The following is a 22002-nucleotide window of genomic DNA, read 5'->3' as shown; positions in this document are numbered from 1 at the left end:
GTCAGTGTCTAGGTCTGAGATACACATGACATATTAGCAGTTGTTTAGTATTTTTGTCAGTATGGATCTGCGATGCAGTACAGTTAAAGCTATATATTTCATGATAAATTTCCTTAAATTGATCAAGGATGGCTTTTGGTTCATAGTGTCCTTGATATACCTAATCATGTTCTTGTACTGTTTCTCTGCAATGTTACAGGTAAGAATTTTACCAACTGACACCCCATACTTATTCTGCTTGCCGATGCTGCTGCCTTCTACCAATATATATTTCTGGCAGAGCTACAGCATTTAATAAGGGCTAAGTGTGTCTCACTCTCACAATGATCTTGCTTGTGCATTTCATGTGCATTTTCCCCTTGTAAACGAAGCAAAACAGCCTGACATTACTGCACACTTATATACATATGCTATCTTAAGTCTTCTCAGAAACAAACTGCAGTAATACCCCAAATGTTGACATTAAGGCCTCTCAAACTATATTTGAGAGGGCAGAGCCAATATTAAAATTAATGACTTCCTCTAATTGAACGGCCATTCTTTTTTTATATGTAGTATTCAGAAGTAGAGAACGCAGGACAGTCCATCTCCGGCCATTCTTATTTTCTTCCGTATTTAAATAATCATGTATATAGGATTGCGAACAGATGTTATTTTAGGGCGTGGATCTATATCAGCCCTAGTAATTAGACTTTGTGAGACTGGAATCTTGTCTATCCTGCATTTATATCTATGCGGTGCAGATTATTAGGTGAAGACAGGATTCTCTTTCTTAAGTATCTGCTATAGATCTGACAGGCCAACTCCGATTTATTATTAAAGCCCCCCTCAATACAATGAGCTTACAGATACAACTTGTCAATGCTAAGTTTAGCAAACTAAAGATCCCACAATCATCACTGTCTGGACCATATATGTATTGTAGTGTACTACTGGCCTTCATTTGAGGGTTAGCCCACTCGGGTGGTCTGCGGCAGTCTTGATCACATTTACGACAGCGGATCAAGAACTTAAAATGGCTACACCTTTCATCAAAAAGTGATGTGTTGTGTATATGATGAACTCCAAATCATCTGACATAAAACGGCTCGATCTTTATAAGCAGTATGCATTTCAATCAAACAGAGTATCTGTGGTTTATACCTGAAAACCTTATCCTTACGGAGCCGCTGTTTCAAAGGGCAATTTAAGCCTGAAACATTTTTTTGCTTATACACTGGAACATCATTATTAGTTCCTGAATATCATACCTGATCTCCTAGATCCTCTTTCTCTGAGCATGTGTTTAACCATTACTGACAACCAGAAAAAGAAAGCCACTCGTTTTCATTTTTTCCCACCACCCAGAAAAGTGCTTCCCACTGTACTGACCCACAACACACCAGCCCCAATCTGACCCCCAATCCAGCCTTCCTAAAAAGCTATTGGGAATCAAATCATCCCAATTCTTTCACGGTCAGCTTCTCTTGACAGCAGCAGTGTGTCCCCCTTGCCCACTCGGCAGGTTACCATGTAATCGTGTCATCATAATTTCTCTAATATAACACCAAACACACTCAAGTGTGGCGGTGGCGGGCGCGGACCCGCAGACGACGCCTGCCAACGCTCAGGGGTGCTGCTAGCGGGGGGGTCTTTCCTGGTCCGGTCTGACGCCTGGGGATGTTCTGGGGTGGGGAATCTAACACTAACTACTGTTTCTTACAGATATATCGTTACCAAAGGTAAGTAACTTGTGCGTTAGGGCCAGGGTTCCCATTGGCTGAAGGAGTCACCTGATTACTAGGGCTATAAAAGGCCAGGGTTAGGGCGTCTCAGTCCGGGGGTTGAGACTAAGGGCGGAGAGGACAAGGGCAGTTGCCTGTTTGAGCCTCTTCGAGACTGACCAAGGCCTGGGCCAGAAATGCTACCCATTTAGCAATACCCAGACCACAACATCCACAAACTTATGGTACTTATGGATCTATAGTTATATCACTTTCTTCTAATTTAGCATTTCCAATGCACTACCCTATTCCCCAGCCTATACTTCGCTCAATATATCTTCTAGCCCAACCTCCTGACTCATCTCAAACATCTTTCTACTTCTCTTTCCAATGCACTGCCCTATGTCTCATCCTATACATCTATCAATATATCCTCTACATCCAATCTCATTTATCCCAAACCCCTTACCACTACTATGATCCCCAAAATAACCCTTTCTAGACTCTCTCCTACTCTACCCCTCCTTGCATTATCTGACACCTCTTTTACTATACCGATCCCCTAAAAAAAACCTTTCTAAACTCTTCCCTCTGACTCCTCCCCTCCAAAACTCCTTTTTACTCATCCAAAAGCCTCCTCCTACTGCAAAAAAAATCTTTCTCTCTTTTATCCCTCCACTATCCTTTTCAATCAGAATTAACAGACTAACATGTTCACTTCTCAAATTCCATATTCAACTATACTAATTCACCAATAATCCTTTATGGGTTCCGGAAACGCGTGCTACTCGCCAGAAAAGCACGTCAACACCGATCAGGGGTAACAAGTGCTACATGAATGCAAACCTTTCTTGCTCTTTTATCCCTATGCTATCCTTCTCACTCCAAATATCTGACTAATATCCACCACTGAAATTACTTCATATTTCACCATATTAATTCACCACTAATCCTTTATGGGCTTCCTGAATAGCGTGCGTCAAAACCCTATCAGGGGTAACCAGCGATATATAAATACAAACCTTTTTTCCTCTTCTATCCTTCTGCTATCATTCCAAATCCAAATAACTGATTAACCTATCCACCACTTAAAATGTACTTGCATGTTTCACTATACTAATTCAACACTAATCCTCTATGGGTCCTGGAGTAGCCTGCTACTCACCGAAAAAGCACTTTGACGCCTCGTCAGGGGTAATATGCGCTATATAAATGCAATTACAATACAACCCTTATCTGTTTTCTCAGAGCCTCCAACTTTACTCAACATCGCTCATTCCACTACACCCTGTAGATCTTATATTATGTCCCTCTAGTTTCTGCCGGTGTGACAGAAAGGCTTCAACTTCCCCATCAGTCTGACAGAAATGCATTTTGGCATTTCTTAAGATTTTTAACAGAGCCATGCCTATAGAGGGTCAATCATTTGGCACAACTGCCATCTCAGTTTGATTGCAAAAATTGGATTGCACAAAGAAATAAACTAAATCAACCATTAGTGGTGCACATGGGGATGCTTTTAAATAGCTTGATGCAGTAAAAGGTTCTGCAAATAGCTCAATAGAGGGTGTGGCCCATTACCTTTGGAAACAGACTGATGCCCTACTCATATTAGAATCTGATTAACTCGTTGGATCTTTCAGGTCGTTATCATGTAAACCAGGTCTGGGTTGTACTTTGGAATAGCCTGATTATATACTGTTAAGCATTTTGTCTCCTCCTGAGCCTTCTGGAATCCCAATCACCCTCAGGTTATTCCACCTTTGGTGGATTTTCAAAACCTCAAGTTTAAATTAGGCTGGCAGGATCTTCTCTCCATGTGCCTTTACCAATTCCGAGGTATACATTGTAGCTTCTGTTTTTGAAGGTCTTTTCTCTAAATCTTTAATCTGATCAGACAATACAGAGATTTTACCAGGCACCGTAGCCTGCAGAGGTTACCTGCCTTAACTTCGGCATAATAACTGGATGTCTCGTCAGTAGTTTTGCATGAGTTGAAAAATAGTGAGCAGTGAAGGTTCCAAGCTACCCACTCATTTGCCAAATATCCTAATTCGCTGTTCCTTCACATTGTCATAATTGAATTTTATGTTCATGGATGGTATTTTCAGGAAACAGTGGAGACTGCCGATCTGATGCTATTCCTACATCACAACTCCTTATTGGCCCACCGGGGTCTTTTGAAACTTGTGGTAGTGCGATCTCCTTAGAATTCGCAGAATATCTACTTTCTGTGGATTTTTCCCCTCAAATTATGAAGGGCACTCCCATTAGGTGGTTCTGGATTTTTAAGCTTTACTTTCTGGTTTTGGGCCTCTTAAATTGCGTCTTTTTACCGGGCAACTAAATTGCCCATCGACACAATGGAGCCTTGTTTGGTAGGGCTTCGTACGTTTTTCCACAACCCCTTCAGATTAATAGCAGGACCATTACTAACATTCTTTTCCAACAGACTCAGCCCCTCTGCCTTTATTCTCCAGCTATGCTTCCTTGTGTAATGATTTGACAATCATTTCTGAGAAACATCAGAGTTAGATAAGGTATTAGCAAATAAATTATCTAACCCTGTTCGTTCGTTGGTTACTTCAGATAATGTTGGCGACATATTCACTTTACTGTCAGGAGCTGGGGTCACAAATCTATCATACAGAGGGCTTAAAAGTAGACTCTCGGCCTCAGCCTCAGTTGTTACCATTGGTTTCTGTTCTAGAGCCTGACTCAGAGTTGGCAGCGGCTCACTGTCTGCAAGTGTCGCTCAAATTTGAGTGAATCCACCAATGAAAATGAGCCCTCGGACTGGCATGCGAAGAGTGAGCCCTCTCAAATAGCATCCATCAGCAGCGAGGCGACTGCGGAAACATCAGGTAACGCAACTTCAGCCACAGTGAACATGCTGTACCGACAAACATGTCAGCACTGGTCTGCAAATCTGCAAGTTTGAGATCTTGCTATCATGATCTGCGCTCCTTCATGATCTGCCTGGTCCACTCCACATTGGATCCGAGTGTCCTGCCGCAACTGACAGCCTTCTCAGGCCGCATCCACTGTGCCCCACAGTCACCCTCGGAGACCCCATTTAGCTAACGGTTCATACAGTGATTAGCCTTGTGATTAGTAGTCTACACACGATAGGAAGGCTTGTCCCCGATGTCATCAGTACGCTTAGCATTGCATCTGTGTGATAATTCGTTTTTCTGGCGAGTTTTTCCCTAAAATCCCAGAAAAACACACGAACCAACTGGTGAGTTAGCCATTAGTTAGACATTTCTCCAAGGACCGAGCAGGACTCCGTAGCATACAGGAATCTAACATCTTAGCAACCAAAGATTTTACATTTTTTTCAAATTTGATGAAGGAACTGAAGAGAGCAAGTTCAAGTCAGTAGTCTTGATATCAACCACACAGCAGGTAGTGAGAGTACTGCTTGCAAATAGCTTAAACCTCAGGCAATTGCAGGGGTAGCATTTCAGCCAATGTGCCACTCTAGAAGGAAGCTTGCATTACTTGCATTATACATATCAGTACTGACCCTGCTCTTCCTGGGAAAGGTCCATCCCTACCGACTTTGGTAGGCTTGATAACCAGATGCTAACGCGTGTGCCTAGAGTGTTGAGCTAGCTGAAGGAGAAGAAACGGTTTAAAATGCTTCTATGAAACCATTCAAGCTGTATTTCATGCCTCTGACTCTGGGGAACGAAAAACATAAAACTAGCCTTCATTTTACAAACTAGAAAATTAGAACATTGCAATTGAGCATCAAGTTTTAAACCTTGTTGAGACAAATCCTGTCCAGATGTTAATTTTTTGGGGAGGATGAAAGTCTGCCTTCCTTGGAAGAAGCAAAGGCTAATAATAATCTGTCCTATTTTCTCTACTTCTATGGTGCTAGAATGAAAAGCTGACTAATGCTTCTTACTTCATCATTACCATTAGAAAGAAATTATGATCATGTAACCGATACTCATTGCAAGTCTTCATATGAGGACATATGGTTCTCAACATAGCCTGTTCTTCTGCAAAAGAGGCAGTTGAAGAACTACCTTGAATTCTTTCAGAAAAGGAAAGTGTTAGTGAGTGCCAATCTGCCACACGATCATGAAGTCAGCAACTGTCTAAGGTACCCACACCTTCATTTGGGCTCTGTGGGAGAGACTGGGTGTGGGGAAATAGAAGCTGGCAATGCGTACCTCATCAGGTGCAGAGAATAGGGACATGATCTCACGATGCCGGTTCTCCTTCCGCAGCTCCTCATTACGGTGGTCAATCTCCTCAATGGCAGTGCGGTCCAGCAGCGAGGGCAGCAGTGAATCTGGGGTGGAGTTCTTCAGGTCGAAGATGCTGGAGGCCCAGCTACCCCGTGGAGTATCGTCCAGTGAGACAGAGCGCCGTTTCAAGTCATCCTGGGAAGTAATTGAATTAATGAATGAGGAGCGATCTTCAAAATGATAACAGTGTGTACAATAGTTCAAACTTCTCACACTGCTCATCAGTGTTACTTCCTACCCGTTCCACTTTCTCACACTTCAAGCCAGAGCCACCCTCTCACACTTCCCACCAGTATCTTCTCAGACCACTGTGTGCCATTTTCTCACCTTGCCCACCAGCGTCACCTTCTTATATGTTAAAAAATACATATATTTCTCATACTACCCACCAGTGCCAGCTTCTGGCATTTCCCATCATGGCAGATCCTTACACGTCCCACCAGTGTCCTTGTCCCACATGGTCCAGAAAAAACTGTTTGCTGCTCTGCCAACCAGTGCCAGCTCCCCACAACTGCCAACTTCTCTTTACCTAGCACTGCTGGCACCAACCATAGGTCAACTGTATCCGTTTCTTGCCGGCGCTCCAGCTTTACATACTGCCCACCAGGGCTAGCTGGAAAAACTGCACCATTAGCTCGACTTCCTGATAATGATCACCACATCCAGCTTCTTACATAACCCACCAATGCGAGCTTCTTGCACTACCATTTAGTCTCTCTAAGACACGGTCGTGCAGTGTGAACACCAACATGAGAGCCTGACATTCAAAGCAATGCCAACCTCTAATATCACCAACCAGCGCATGTACACCCCAATGCCCACTAGGGGCTGCAAGCTACTGCCCATAGGTGTCACATCCTCACACTGCCGAGCTCTGCCACCTCCCCACAGTGCCTACCAATTGCCAAGTCTTCAAAATTGTTATCAATGTGCATCAACCCTGCTCAGTTGTATGCAAGGGTGGTCGTGCTCTATGCCCCACTCAATCCTTGTCTTTGCTGCTGAGAATGCCCTTAAAAGTGCCAATGTTGTTTCCGCACCGATTGTGGTTTTGTTGTAAAGTGTGGTAGAACAGACACAAAATGGTCAAAATAGACTATGCGGTGGAAAACAAAAGAGATTGAAGATGTGAGTGATCATCACATGGGGCTCTGGACACCCAGAGAAGGAGCCATGTTGAATGTTTCCACAAATTATAATCGGTCTCATATTGAAAGGGATGCTCAATACAAGGCAGCCATACCGACTCTTCCAGGCTGCCCCGGTCCTCTAATGCCTCGTCCACTTCGTACACCTGCCGAGAAAGCCCCCGTTGCCGATCACGCTGCCGCTCGGCTGTGTTGGGGTTGTAAACGGTGCTGAGTGTCTGGTATCTAGAGAGAAGGCAGAAGAGCATTTCAGGTTCAAACACATCACTGCTGGTGGGAAAAGGCTAGGGTTCCAGGCCACGTACAAGGCCTAGTATCCCAATAATAGAAATGTTAAAGGCACGAGGGGCTTGGGAAAGTGGAAATAAGGAGGACATCAGATAGAAGAGGATGATGGGAATGGAGACAGAAGCAAAAACGTAAATGAGAAAAAAGAAGAAGGATGCAAGAGAAGAACAAAATGGAAGTAAAAGCCTTGATGATGCACAGAGAAGTTTTCCTCCATCAAAAAAACTTTGTCTGGTTTTCAGGCTTTAGCAATATATTCGGATTCTGAGCAGCTTAAACATGGTAAAGAACATGCCCAGTATGGTCTCATGATAAATGAAGGAATTTGCAGAAAAATATAACAGCAATTGAACCACAAAATCATTGTGCCAGAAAATATGGCAATCACTGTGCAATTGAAGATGCCAAGTATGGTGCCAGAGGATCTGCCCATCGATGGTAACTCATTTATTGGAAAACCCTGTCAGGCTTGAACAGATACAATTACAGGCCCATCAGGGATCTACTGATTTTCTTAAAGCTTCTCAGAGAGTTTACTTGTCTAAGAATATCTATCTTTGCCGAAAATAATCATATTCTACACCCTTTTCTAAAGAACCTTCTACCTGGTAGAGGCACTAAATCGCCCCCGATTAACATCATGCACAGCTTGAGAAACTAACAGGGATGAAGTTGGGGGTCCTGGAGTTGATACACCTTATTGCAGCCTTCAACGCCTCCAAATACTATACCCTGCTTTGAAGAATGAGGGCAGCTTGGTCTAGTGTCAAAGCATAACCAGCAGATTGCGATTATTTACTCTTCCACTATTTGTCTCTGCTTCGAAAGAGCTTACATGTAGGATGTTATGTTATCGGATTTGTCGAGCGCATGGCTGCCCAAGTGACATAGCGTCCCACCAGATCTGACTTTATTGCTTATTTTCTCAGCATACATGTTAAGCTTTTGGTAAAGCTGATCCACTCAGTCTCACCCAACTCACTTGTCACACCAACCCGGGTGATTGATATCATTTGAGGGCTCCACAAAAGCAATTCTTTTCTACCATCCTGACATTCACTTTTTGACAATCTGCACTCTTGAAAACAGTTGAATTCTCAGCTTTTCGACAAGTCTGACGATATCACCCAATGGCGAGCAAGCCTTTTGTAAACTATTCTGCCAGAGATGAGGTCAAAGTATTCACCTTCATTGTTAAGAAAATTATGCCAAAAGCTGCTCCAGAGTATAAGACTTTCAACCAAGCCAGAGAATAACTGTTGGCCACTAAGCGAGAGAATAAGAATAATGCGGTGCCAGAGAATATACTGGCTGTGTTAGAGAACATCAAACCATGCAGAAAACGTCAATCCTGATGCTATCACATATCCCAATGATCGCGACAAGAAGCACTAGGGTGAAAGCTTCATGTTATAAACCTATTTAACATAATATAACAACCACTCTCAAGTGAATGAAGACAGATACATTTGAAAGTGGGCCTCTCCATGGAAGCCTTAGCAGTTTCACCAGCTCCCTAAAGACATAATCCCAGTCTCACTGGTCCATGTCACCGTGTTGACATGCCTATTATGAGAAAAGCAGTAATGCTAAATTTTTCTCATATCGAAATAATTATGACCCGATATCTGCAGGTTGATGGTCCCTGGTGCCGAAGAGGGTATTTCAACTCAAAACATGTACCTTGTGATCCGGTCTAATTTGTGCAAGTTAATTATGAGCTTACCACTCCCGTTTATGTGGGTCCAGGGATTGAAGAACGAGGACTGAAGGAGGAGAGCCAGCGGAGTGGGTAAGATTTAGTTTACATCTTGGAACAGAGAATGCAGGAAAATGGAGGAGAAAGGGATCGTTTAGAAACCAGACCTAGGGCTCGCAATCGAGGCAGCCACATGTGGTAAAATGGAGGGACACACATGCATACTTTCAGTTTCATGGTGCATTTTACAGGCACGGTAACTTCAAAGGAGTCCTTGTTTACTCCACCCCACACCCCGTGTAGGAGAGTGGCACCCGCAGACTGCTGTCCTAGGCTCAGAGGAGCTGCTGGACCTCATTTTGCTGCATGGGTCCAACTGTAGTATTCTGTCCTCCCATACGGGTTCCAGTGAACATAGACCTAGCTAATCAAGGCGAAGGGAATGGGTGCATGATGGTGCCCGTTTCCCACCACAAGCCCTGAAACAGATTGGAACCACTCAGCAAATGAGCCCCGTTTCAGCTCGAGCGGCGGCTCCTCCGCTATAGCAGAGGAGCACGCCCCCCCTGCTCGCCAGCTGAGGAGAAGGAAAAATTAAATGATAAGAAAATATTATTATTATCATCGCATTTTTCTATGGACGGAGCCAAGTCTTTGGGGCGGGGCCATGCCCCGACAGGCATGGAAGGGGAGTGGTGGACAGCACGGCTGTCATTGCGCATGACGGTTTAGCAGGCCGTCTTAGGGCGTCCAACCCATAATATGCATTGACAGGTCTCCAACCTAAGCGGCAATGCTGGGTGGAGAGAACAGCAGGCATAGGCTTCAAGTCCCCTTTGGAGGAAAACAAGCCTGCTCTGACCAATACCAGTGCTTCTCTCATGCTAGCCAGCATGAAAGAAGCGCTGGGATTGGCCGTGGGTAGTTTCGGAGCCTCACAGCAGAAAGGAGAAGAGCAGCAGAGCAGTGGGGAGCAGGTAAGTATTTTTCTTTTTTTTCAATTTTGTCGTCGGTCAGCCCCCCAACACCATACCCCTCCACCACCACTCTACCGGGAGACCAGTTGCTACTGTTGGCAGGTTTTGTGCCGGCTTAGAGGACCAAGCTGTTTTTATATGGGTGGGGTATGTTAGGAATATGCGTTTGTATGAGATGTGGTTGTGTTTAGTTTAGCAGGACAAGGTGTGAGTGGGACGGATTCAATTTCTAAACAATGAGCGAGCGATCGGGCACTATGATGGGATCCTGCTTTCTGCACTTTTAGGCCTCTTTGAGCATCGTGTCTGCATGCCGCTTTCCAACAAAATTGTGTGTTTATTTTCCAGGGCAGAGCAATGTGAGTAATAAGAGGTTCTGATCTCAGAAAGGCTTGTGTTAAATAACTGTCTGTGTGCTATTCTCTAAATAGTGCCATCGTTGTCTGTGGTTAAAAAAGCTACACTTATGTTTACAATTTCCATTGGTTAGAAGGTAAAGCATTCATTTTTTTTTTATCCGTTTTGGAAAAAGCAGGAGAAGTACTGTGCCAGTTGCGTAACTCAAAACAATGCCCGCGCCTCCCCCGCAGAATGTGGTATGGTGACCCTCACAGACATTCATTGGCCTTGGGTTGAATGGAGTACCTTAAAGAGTTGGGGATCGCACCCGCACCTCAGGGACTGCTAGCGCCTGCATTACGCCTCTATACTTTGCAACCAAAACAAAAGTGAGTGGGCAGAGTCCCTGTGTGTGCCAATGGCAGACCCCGGTCCAGTGAAGCTGTAGGGTGCGCTGTCAAGGTTGTCTGCTGGGCAGCACTGCATGCTCCTCCATTCGTGGCTGGAGCACAGCTGGCGAGTACAAACAGGATGCAGGGGAGCAATAATGCAAAAACGCCTCACACCTGGTTTTCACTATGCACGAGACATATCTTGTACTGAATTACTTTTTAAAAAGCATTTCCCCACTGACAAGCACTGTCTTCATCCTCCACGCCAGAGCCCTCAGTCGTGGATCGTTATAAACGCGGTTTATAATGAGCCATGACTGAGAGTTTTGGAGCTGACCTTAAAGGCATGCTGGTTGGTTGCCCCATCAAATATTTAGGGTACCAGCCGCCACTGGTAGGTCGTAATAAACTTCAAATCTTTGCAGGGTATGGATCCATCTGTAAGCTTTATTCAAGCATCCAATTTGTGGCATCTGCACAGTCAACACTTACTGAACTATTTTATTAGTGTCTGAGCAGTGGTTAATTTTAAAGGCCCATATATTTACCATTAGGCTATAAAGAGTCCTTTTGCGAAAAGGCAGCGGCTGCAGAGATTCGGTCCTCAGACAGCGAAAGAGCCATCCTCTTGAGTGACAAATATCAAAAGGGTTGTTTATCAGCATAAAAGAGCTAGCAAGCTACCTCCAGAGGGAACAGGTGTGGTTATGGAGCAGAGGTGCCGTTTGCCAGGGTCGCCTAAGCATTTATATACCAAACACACACTACTGGTCTTAATCCTGGCCTGAACAGATAAATGGTTCAGCCTTTGCATAAAAGGGTCAACAGAAGTGTGCCTGTTTCAGCCAACAATGAGGCGAACTGCAACATTTTGGACTTCCTGAAGCAGGTCCAGTGGTAGCTAATCTGGGAACTAGAGTACAACTGAACATGTCATATTTTTCTGCCAAGGTTATCAAGTAATGAGAAACAAGTGGATTCGCCCTGTTTGCCATAAACAAGGGTCAAGGAGCTTTAGGGTTGCATCAATGATCCTTAAAAGCAATACTAATCAATGCATTGTCTTTTCGGTTTCACATTTTTTGGTACGCATGTGGAGGCTTAGACAGAAGTCTTTATCTCCCTAGTGGATTCCTATGAATCTGAGTTTTAATGCACTGGAATATGAGATTGTATTTATTTTACAATGCCTGCTGTATTTATTGCATATTATTCGATTGTGGCTAGAATGACCTTTGGCTTTATATGAAATGGAGTGTTAAGTAAACTGTTTTAACTCTTTTTTTTTTAATAGTATTATGTTTATTTATTCTTTTATGACTGTAAGCTGAAATAAAGATTTTGATTGATTGAGTACAGCTCTCTGGAGATGACCAGAGGCCCAGCCAGTCCACATTCCCATGCACCAATCTAAGCAGTCATGATGACCCACTTGAGGAGAAACTTCCTGTCTTGCGCCTACTGTGAAAGTAGCATACTTCCTGGTTTCTTTAAGCCCTCAGTGCTGCTAGGTACAGGCTGGTCTACAGAAGCTGCCTGAGATCACACCACCTCCTGGTGAACACTTTGTCGCTCAACCCAATTTCCCACCTGCTCAGCGTACACCTGATGTGTTCTTACAGTGATGTGATGGGAAGGGGAGATCTAGTGGCTTACAAAACACCAACATGAAGATTAAAGCGATGGTCGGAGCTCAAAGGCATCATACGCTCACTACAATGCTGCCGCAGACGCAAAGAGTAGCCTCAACAGGCTGTCATTGCAACGGAACAATGCCAGCCACAAAAGTCAGAACAGTGATGTAACTCATAAAGGCTAAAATTAAGCAAAGATAAGAGTTATGATTTTCCTAAAAAAGACAGAATGTGCTATTTTCAGATGAATGAGGGAATTATGGAGCGCGCAACTAATTACAAATGCCAAGCCTGCCAGGAAATGCCAGAAGGCCAAGCATTCTATGCTGCAAAGAGCAGGCTCCAGAACAAACCCGACCCCTATCAATCAGCTAAAATTAGCAGGTTGTGCATTTGAACTGCGCCTTATAAACAGCAACGGACTCCAGCAACGTTCCCACAAGAACTGGGCCGCTGTCCAAAAGCTAAACGTGTATATTTCCCAAGTTTAGGTGTTCTTGAATATTCAAACAATCTCCCTATGTCTCTTTTTTCACAGTTTCGCAGATAATGTATATCACCCCAACATTTCACTAAAGCCGTGTTCCACATTTTGCAGTGCTTGTTTCTGTGATTTACTCAGGAAAGTGGATTGAGAGTGCAGGAGCTGTGAAATCTGTGATGGTGACTTTGCTAAAATTCTGACAAGCCCCCAGTGAACCAATCCACAATTTTACCCGCCCGCTCTCATGAGTCTACCATCACCGCGTTGGACCAGTAAAAATACTATCCAGATTCGCTTTGTGGCAAAATTTTATTTATTTCGAGTCTAGATATGCGAATCCCACTTGGTATAATAACATTCTTTTGAGTAATCCACATGTAGTTTATGTTCTGTGGGTTCAGGTCGCCTTCCGAAAAACATGCAAAAGTGGCTCAGTATCTTATACTCTTGTTGTGGAAGCCGACGGGTTTCAAACCAACATGGTTCTTTCCGGCCTATGGCCCAAGAAATGTGCAACAGTAACAGTGACACAAGGCACTATATAAACATCAAGATATAGTTAGCATTAATGCATCCATGCGCAGAACCAGGCACATCACCAAAACTAAATACAGCCTGCAAAAAGTCGGGTATGTGCACGACAGAAGAAGGGACAACTGGAACAAACAGACATTTGAAAATGTGACACTAATTCCTAAATACATGTCACATGCCACAGACATATTTCACTGATGATGCTCTTTATCAAAGAAACTTCCAACTCTCCTGCCAGAAAAAGCTCAAAGTATAAACCCCAATAGGTACTTCAGGAAGAGGGTTAAGCATTATATTCTGCACTGTCATTAAAAGACAAGCACAAACTTTGAAAATTAAAAAAATAATGCAAGGTTTAAATCTCATTAACGAAAGCACTATGCGACAGTTCTTTGCACCTTTTGGTTATATACAAAAGGGTTCGAACCATGCTGCCATACAGCTGCAGCACGTTGCTGTCAGTTGGACGCGTCACACCCTATGGTCTGTGCCTAAGCCATCAAAATTAAGAGCAGAGGGCAGCGGGATTGAAATTTAGACAGAATCGATTGCAAAAGTAAAGACAGATTCTTCTGATTAAAGAGCATGAGATAAAATGCAAAACATTTTTTTTTATTATTAAATGAAAGCCTGTATGCTGGCAGCGGTGTATATATTGTACTGAAATATACTGTTAAACAGATCTAGCTCTGTCACTTCCTTTGAAAGCCCGGGGGAATTGTGTGAGTTGTGTCTAATGTCTATACTGCCAATTTGCTGAATGGTATCTGGGACCTTGGTTTTAATCTTTATAATCTGCCGCACTTGAGAAAATCGTGGATTCTGGGCAGCTCATTTCATCTTGTGTAGGTGAAAAGGGTACCTCAAATACCTAAATCCACAATTGATATACACAATGTTGTATAGCCTCTCTCCGTCCCATTAAAGAACAGCATTCCATTACTCCAACCTATCTCTGCGCTATAAAACGTACGATTACATCTGTGCAAAACTCTTTTTTACAGACATATTTATGTCCTTCTTTTTTCACACCCTCGCACAACTTCTAATAATGACGTCTTTTGCAACTCAAGATCAACTTCATTGATGAAGGCGAAAAGCGCCGAAACATGGCAGGTACTGTTCGTGTTCACGTTAAGAAGAGAAGTGACAAACCGCTGGATTGGATTGTCACTTTTGGTACAGGACCAAGACTGACCCATTGGCCTGTCTTTCTAATCTACATAGCGAGACAAAAAAACATGGAGTGGAACGCTAGCCAGAGCATTGCCACATTTTATGATCAAATTAAGCATTCTGCCATTGCATTTTTGGGGTTCTTTTCTTGAGTCACTCTGAGTGACAGGTATATGGGTAATTCTGTGTGCCATAGCTAGCTGTGCCGCTGATATGCCTTGCACATCACTGATGAGGCCTAAAAAGACCAAAAGATTGCTTAAGTTTGCTTGTACCTCAGAATTCCTGGTCTGCCTGCGCCCTTTGGCTCTGGTCTCAAAAGGTAGCCAAAAAGGGATTGAATGAAACGCTACCAAAAGTAATGGCAGTGGATAATACAGAATCCAATATTTCAACCATTGCATTTTATGTTCTCCTCCGAGAGTTACTACATGGCAGCGGCATGTCTAGATATGAACCGAAGATCGTAGGGTGTGCCTAGCCCATGAGCCCCAGTGAAACTGCAACGACCATGAGGTTTTTTTTTTTTAAAATAAGAAGATGTAGCCTGATAGTCATTTCGGGCAGAGATAAAATGTATTTGCAAAATGTTTTATGACGGTCTGTAGCAGCAGATTGGTTAGAATTCGACTACACCCCTTTTTGTAAATAGCCTCCTTATACAGTCAGACATAGACTTTTTTCTGCTAAAAACACAATCGTTTTCACTATAAACATAAATATAAATAGGAGTTTGAGTTAAAGGAACCTATTAACTGCATTCTCTCTCTCTCTCTCTCTCTACATATACAACACTGCCTTGCGATTAGCCCATATAAAATATATGGTGCTTAGGCACTCCTGTCCCACCAGGTAGGTGTCTTCTACATCATAAAAATGTATCTCACAGTAACCTCAAAGGAAATATAACCAAACAAGCACTGGCAAAGCCAATAGGTTTGGCCAATGCGAGATCTATTGCATTTGTCAATGTTTTTTAATGTTGCAGAGCGGTGCAGGCCACTGTGCAACATAGCTTAAAGTTAAAAAAAGTTATATGACGCGGCCAGCCTGTAGCACATGGCTTTTTTTTTTTTTTTAACTTTAAGCTAGGGACATACAAACAATTTTAAATTGTTATTTTCCCGTTATTTTCCCTATACTTAATATGCAGTTTATATTCTTGAACAAATGCCCATTGCAGTTACCAGCGTGTCAAAGGGTAGCTGGCTGCAACACTCAACATGGAGAGGCTGTGGTGTAACGGCCACAGCTGCTGCCCTTGAAGCTGAGGAACCAGGTTTGAGTCTCGGCATTGGCTCAACATCCTGTGATTCTGGGCAAATCACTTAATCTCCCTGTGCTTGTAACAATTAATGTGTCCTTGTGTAATAAAACTGGTGCTCATGTAAAGCGCTTCAAGTACATCCAGTAGACTTTGCGCTATATAAACCAAGCTATGATAGAGGTAGGAGGGAGGCAACTAGCGATGGGGTGAGGAAGAGGCTTGCAGTGACGGAGTGAGGTGGTGGGCGGGACATGCCAGGGCCATGCGGGAAAGAGGCATGCAGAGACAAAGTGAGGTGGTGGTAGCAACAGGCAATCAACAAACACAATGAGGTCCCTGGAAAGTAAAAAGAAAAAAAAAGCTATGTTGTAAGTGCGCGGCCAGTGAAAGGACACTGGCTGCCGGTAGCAGTACTTGGTCCAAGCTCCTCAGCAAGGACGAAGATGTGAAGCCAAACAGGAAGCTGAAGGCAGGAGGAGTGCTGACCAACAGGAAGAAAGGAAACAAGAGTGATGCAGGAGCCGGCCTATGGTACGGAAAGGTAAGTAATGGGTGGGCTCTACGCCCATTTTAAGATCTTTTTTAGAAGAGATTTTGCCAGCACGGCGCAAGCGTCGTGTAGGTAAAACCTAAAAAATTAGGCGAGAATTCAGGAATCTTAAATCTGCAAATAAATAGGGGGTTGAGGGTTGGATAACCAACAAGTTGTTCCACACAAGTGGGCTTAGAGGGCACCCCAGTCACATTTTTTTGGAACTACGCAATTTAAGTTTACAACAAGATAAATAAATGCTTATGATGTAGCAGACTCCTGTCTGAGGAAACATGAGTTAATAAGCAGACTATAAACACGAAGCGCAACATGATGGCTTTGTAAAATCTTTTATTTCTGAAATTAGTACGAATGCTGCGACCAATTGTAGAGTAAGGTGTGGGAAGCCTTTCGAAATAGAATGATAACCCCAAAGCACCTTTAGTGACAGGGCGCAGGTCCAGCCACACCCCTCGAAATGCTGTCCAAACAGGCATGCAGCTTCGACTGTGGGAAACGTATTGATCCAAACCTGCAGGAACTCACCGACCTGCCTCTGAGCACCTGACAGCAGGGCAGACTGGTTTGTCCCCTTTCTGCCGCCTGTATGCTAATTAGCAACGACTTGGGAAGGGTTCGACCTTCCTTCGAACTCAAACAGGAACGTTCTCATCTCCAGAACAATCTTCCAACGCACTGGGTGGATGTCAAGGGATAGTTAACGCCTGAGCGCATGTGTGCGTTCAAAAGGCCCTGTTGCAAAAATGATCTTGTTTAGTTAAGACACAGCCATGCATACTGAATAAAAGAAGCGTACATAAACGCCCATGGGACTCGGCGCTGTACTCCCACCACTAGATGGCGGGATATGCACAGTATCGGATTTCTTAAAGACGTCTTCTGCTGAAAAACAGACTGGATTCTGGCGGGAAACTGGACAGCCAAGCTTTGAAGCCAGAAGAAATGGATTCATTTTATTCTCCGGTCTGAAATTGCCTCTGCTTCAATCAATGGAAGCCAATGGGGAATAATACATTCTCTCGATTGTTTTCTCAAAACCTCCCACTTTATTCTACAATGTTGGTATGTGACACCAGCATTAAGGCATGACGTTGCTGTAGAGCAGGCAACCCTGAAAATGCCCGCTTTTCGTTCTATGCGAAAAAATGCTCGTTTGCAGGGAGCAAAAACCTCGGCTGCTCTAGTGACAAAGAGAAACATAATATATTGCTGAGAGAACAGGATAAACGTAAATATGTCTTGTCGTTGGGTCAAGTGTGGCTGTGGGACATTCACTGTTTTGGGATAGAAAATAGGCAAAAAAAGTTTGCAATTCAGGGCATCTTATCCTTCGAAAATAATGCTGAAGACAGTTGGTTCACGAGAGAGCGCACCCTCTTAGAACAGGCTAATTTAATGGCTATTGGGACTGAAATTCCAAGAGGCGGTCATTTATGGGACATCTCACACAGGACACACGAAAAGTCAGCTTTCTCTCCCTCTTTGTTGCAGAAACAGATCTAGACATGTGTTATTCGCATTTATATAATGATTTCCATGGTTAGACTGTCATATTGGCGCTTTCTCAACCATTATACCCTTTCCTACAGTTCAGAGATTTTCAATGATGTGTCGTGTGTTTTTTTTGGTTGCACACGGTTACTAGAGATTTATTTAATGTTAGTTTAATTATGTTTTTTATTGATTTTGGGTTGGTTTGTGTTGGTTAACGTTAAAATAACATGAATTTGAACCCGCTTAATATGTTTCTGGTGTTTTATGTGTGTAGATGGGTGTACCGAAGAACTGCGCCATCATTTTTTTGTTGTTGAGCTGACTGGCTGATTCTCAAATACCTCTCCCATAATAAACTGTAAATGTGGGTTTTATTACATTTTACCACCCAGCCAACTTTCATTTTGTGTACAGATTTTTTTTTATTGCGGAAGGTGGTTCCTGCAAGTCTATTGCCTCAACCCTGATGTACACAGAAATACTATCAGGTCTATGGGGAAGGATGGCTGAAAAGCCAAGCAGAGGGAACTTTGAACTCTGAATCTGTGAATGAAGCAGGACATTGGAGCGACTTCAACAAGCTCATCAAACACAAAAGACACAGAGAAAAGCTGCCACAGCCGAGAATCCTAAATGCCGGCAAATTGAACGACTGCAGTGTCTCCCAAGAGCAAGGGAACGTGATTGAAACAGACATACACAGATCCGAAGAACAAAACTAATTGGTCTGAAATGGGTCAGGGACCAGAAGTAAAAAAATACATTATTTCACTAGACAGTGCTCAACTACAAGCGAAAAGAGCAACTCTGCCAGTGACACAGAAAGGAAGCAAATTGCCTATCGCCCAGGATCAACATCAGATACCAAGAGGGCAACAGCAGTGCCAGTAAACTGATTTGTGTAGCTCTAGGTTAAGTGAATTTTGCTGCCCTCTCAATCAGCCACATGACCACATTTGATGCTCGTTGGGCTATCTGATAATTAATATTGCCTTATGATAGACCCGGTCCTAGCCAACAGATACTATAAGACAGCTATCTTGGAAATGCTAATGGATGCTACAGGATATTGAAAGACCAACCGACTATATTAAAAGGGAAAACAAATTTGACATGGAAAGACCAAACAAACACTAAAAGTCTGCCAATGAATTGTGACATTAAAATACTAAGACACTATAAGCCTGCCAAAATGGAAATATTAAGACACTAAAAGACTAAACGAACATTACATCACAATGAAGGATCTACAGGCATTATATAAAAAGCTAGAAAAAAAAAAACGAACTGTAAAATAATGAAATTTCAATGGACAATGTATGAAATTTAAAGTCCAATGACCACCAACAACAGACCAATAAGAAGAACACACAGAAGACAGAAAAATATTAATGCAGGCATAAGTGATTCCTTTGGAAAATTGTTTAGTTCATAATCATACTTAAAATGCATTGTTATTTTAAGTAAAAAACGATGTAAAAAAAAAATACAATGTTCTAAGCATTATCATCGCATGTCGAGAATTTGCAGCCCGTCCAACATCATCATCATCAGAAGTAAAAAATGTGTAGTTTGTCCATACTTGTAATACGACAATAGACACATTAAAACCAAGGTTGAAAACGAAGACTAAAAATCAAATGAATAAAACAGAATAAGACGGCACAAAATGATTCTTTATGACCACCACTATTTGTGTTATGAAAATACTATTCTAGCAAACATTAGTATGGTTTTGAATCCTTAATTGTTTTCTTAAAAAAATCAGAAACACATTTCTGTGATAGAAAAGTTTGCATACCAAATCAAGATCTTGAGACAAAGGAGAACCCTCAAGGTGTCCTGACATGAAAGTATATATTTGGTCTTTACCAGTCGATGTAAGTAGTTATTTGCATGCAAATTTACAAAGAGAAGAAACTAATATAGAAAGGATCAGGTGTTCCTTCATGTTCTCAACACACAGAAATGTTGGGTCAAATTGTTTGCACAGATTCTTTTCCCAAAAAACGTCACAAACAATATGTAGTTTCCCCCTGGCTTGCATCATTTTTGTACAATCAGCGTGCAAGAGTATAATAGCTAAATATGTTTGCACAGCATTTGTACTCAAATTGTAACTATTTTAGGAACATCAAGCAAATAAGACATTCAAAGTTCTGCCAATGGCATTTGTACAGCACACACTGTCCTTTGCATAGCATTTCAGTGATATTAGTAGTCGGGAGTATGATGGTCTAAGACCAAAAGAGACCAAACAAAACCCAAACACCAACAGATCCAACAGTTTATTCATTAACCTATTTAATAAGACCAAGTAGCACTGTAAGACACAGCAGCAAAAAAGAAAGTACAAACCACCCACTGAACAATTTACCTTATAAGGACTCAAAAGATCAATGGATGATACGTTATATCCAGTACTCAAAAGATTTTATAGGACATCCAAAGACTAACAAACACTAGAGAAGTAGCAAAAAGCAGTGTACACCACATAACGTCTCAAGCATATCGGAAGGCACGCAAAGACCATTGGACGCTACGATACCCCAACAGACCCATATGTGAGATACCAAAAGACTAGTGAGTGCTGTAAGACATCCCTACACCTGTGGAAACAAGGGGACATCCAAAGGCCAGCCGACAATATAAAATAGTTAATGTTCAGATCTGAAACCGACCAGGGCCAATGCAGCCTTCATGTTTACAAGATTGATAGAGTATGGTCGAGTTAGGCAACAATCAATACTATTCTTTGCAACACTAACATACAGTACATTCTGAATTAACAATCATTCTAAGAAAATGTATATATCCTACTATAACTTACAAAAAATAGGCACAAGAAGAAATACAAAGGCCAATGCAGAGTCTCGCAACATTCAAGGGATATTAGAAAACTTCAACACATCAAAGGACGAAAGTGGACCACGTGTATGCATGTATTGTATTGTCTGCTGGAGTTTAGAAAAGGAATTCAAATACCTAATGACACAGTTGAACATCAAAATGAACAAATCTCCGAAGACTAACCATGAAACAAGTTTTGTGCAATGCATTGGCCCTGCCTCAAATTTACAAGTGTAAACTTGTAATATCTTAAGATGCAGCAATACTTGAAAATCTGTAAGCAATGCCAATAAAACACTATTTATCCGATTCAGGAGCATCAGTAAGGTTACAAAAGAATGACATCAAAGAATACAGCAGAGAGAAAGACTGATCGACAGAGAGATGAAAAGAAATGAAACACACATTCTTGGATCACCTACTTTCGTTGCACAATGACCCAGTCATCCGTGTAAACTTGCAAAGCATCTCGCACTCGAGCATCCAGCTTCCTGTGAAGAGACAAGCATATTGTAGCAGTCGGGAGTGACATGTCATTGGTGCCCATAAACCTGTCACAGGTCACACACCGAGCTCTATCCTCCTCTCTGTAACTACCATCCCCTATTTACAACAGTCACAAGATTGACTTGTTGCAGGATAACATGCAACGCGCTTCACTCACCCTTCTTCTGGTATCCCGGACTCCAGGGTGCGGCATTCCCGGGGCTCCAGAATCACCTCAATGTCATCAGCAGGAAAGTCGATCAGCTCCCTCAGGGGTTCGGATTCGGATGCTGGCGGGTGGCTAACCAGGTATTCTTCGAAGTCCACAGGCTCCACCACTTCTGAAAGGGGGACCTGGAGCAGGGAGGGAGGGAGAGGCACCAACACAGAGGAAAGGAAAAAAAGGATCAAGGGATCAATTGAACCAGCAAGGAAAGAGACACAATGATCAGGCAGTAAGTTCACAGCAACCACTGGCAGGAGAGGAATGAATCGGTGGAAGAACAGATTCTCCAAGTAAACACGGAGGAGCAAGGGGATTCAAAGCTGACAAATATACCAGCACTGAGGGAGCACAGGAATACAGAGAGACAGCCTGTGTAGACGGTACAAGATCTGGAACCTGATGAATACTGAAAGTACCTCAGGAAACAACAAGGGGGCAAAGAATCTGAGGAAAATACAGTGGCACGCTGAGGAGAGAGCAAGGGATC

At 42.8% G+C, this 22002-nt stretch overlaps 1 protein-coding gene across 8 annotated transcripts in view; it reads right to left on the bottom strand.

Annotated features, from left to right (window-relative positions):
- Positions 1-22002, bottom strand: part of DOCK6 (dedicator of cytokinesis 6) — a 439831-nt gene that overhangs the window by 357575 nt on the left and 60254 nt on the right. For all 8 annotated transcript variants that reach the window (XM_078684817.1, XM_078684827.1, XM_078684835.1 and 5 more), the window contains exons 3-6: positions 21468-21643; positions 21226-21294; positions 7212-7341; positions 5891-6103 (exon numbers count right to left, since the gene is read on the bottom strand). In XM_078684817.1, coding sequence (XP_078540943.1) covers positions 5891-6103; positions 7212-7341; positions 21226-21294; positions 21468-21643 — 588 coding nt within the window. The remainder of the gene's footprint in view (positions 1-5890; positions 6104-7211; positions 7342-21225; positions 21295-21467; positions 21644-22002) is intronic.

The sequence above is a fragment of the Lissotriton helveticus genome, chromosome 1_1 (assembly GCF_964261635.1).
Source record: "Lissotriton helveticus chromosome 1_1, aLisHel1.1, whole genome shotgun sequence".
In the NCBI taxonomy this organism is placed as follows: Eukaryota; Metazoa; Chordata; class Amphibia; order Caudata; family Salamandridae; genus Lissotriton; species Lissotriton helveticus.
Note: the sequence above shows the minus strand (reverse complement) of the source record. Positions and strands in the feature narration are given on the sequence as shown.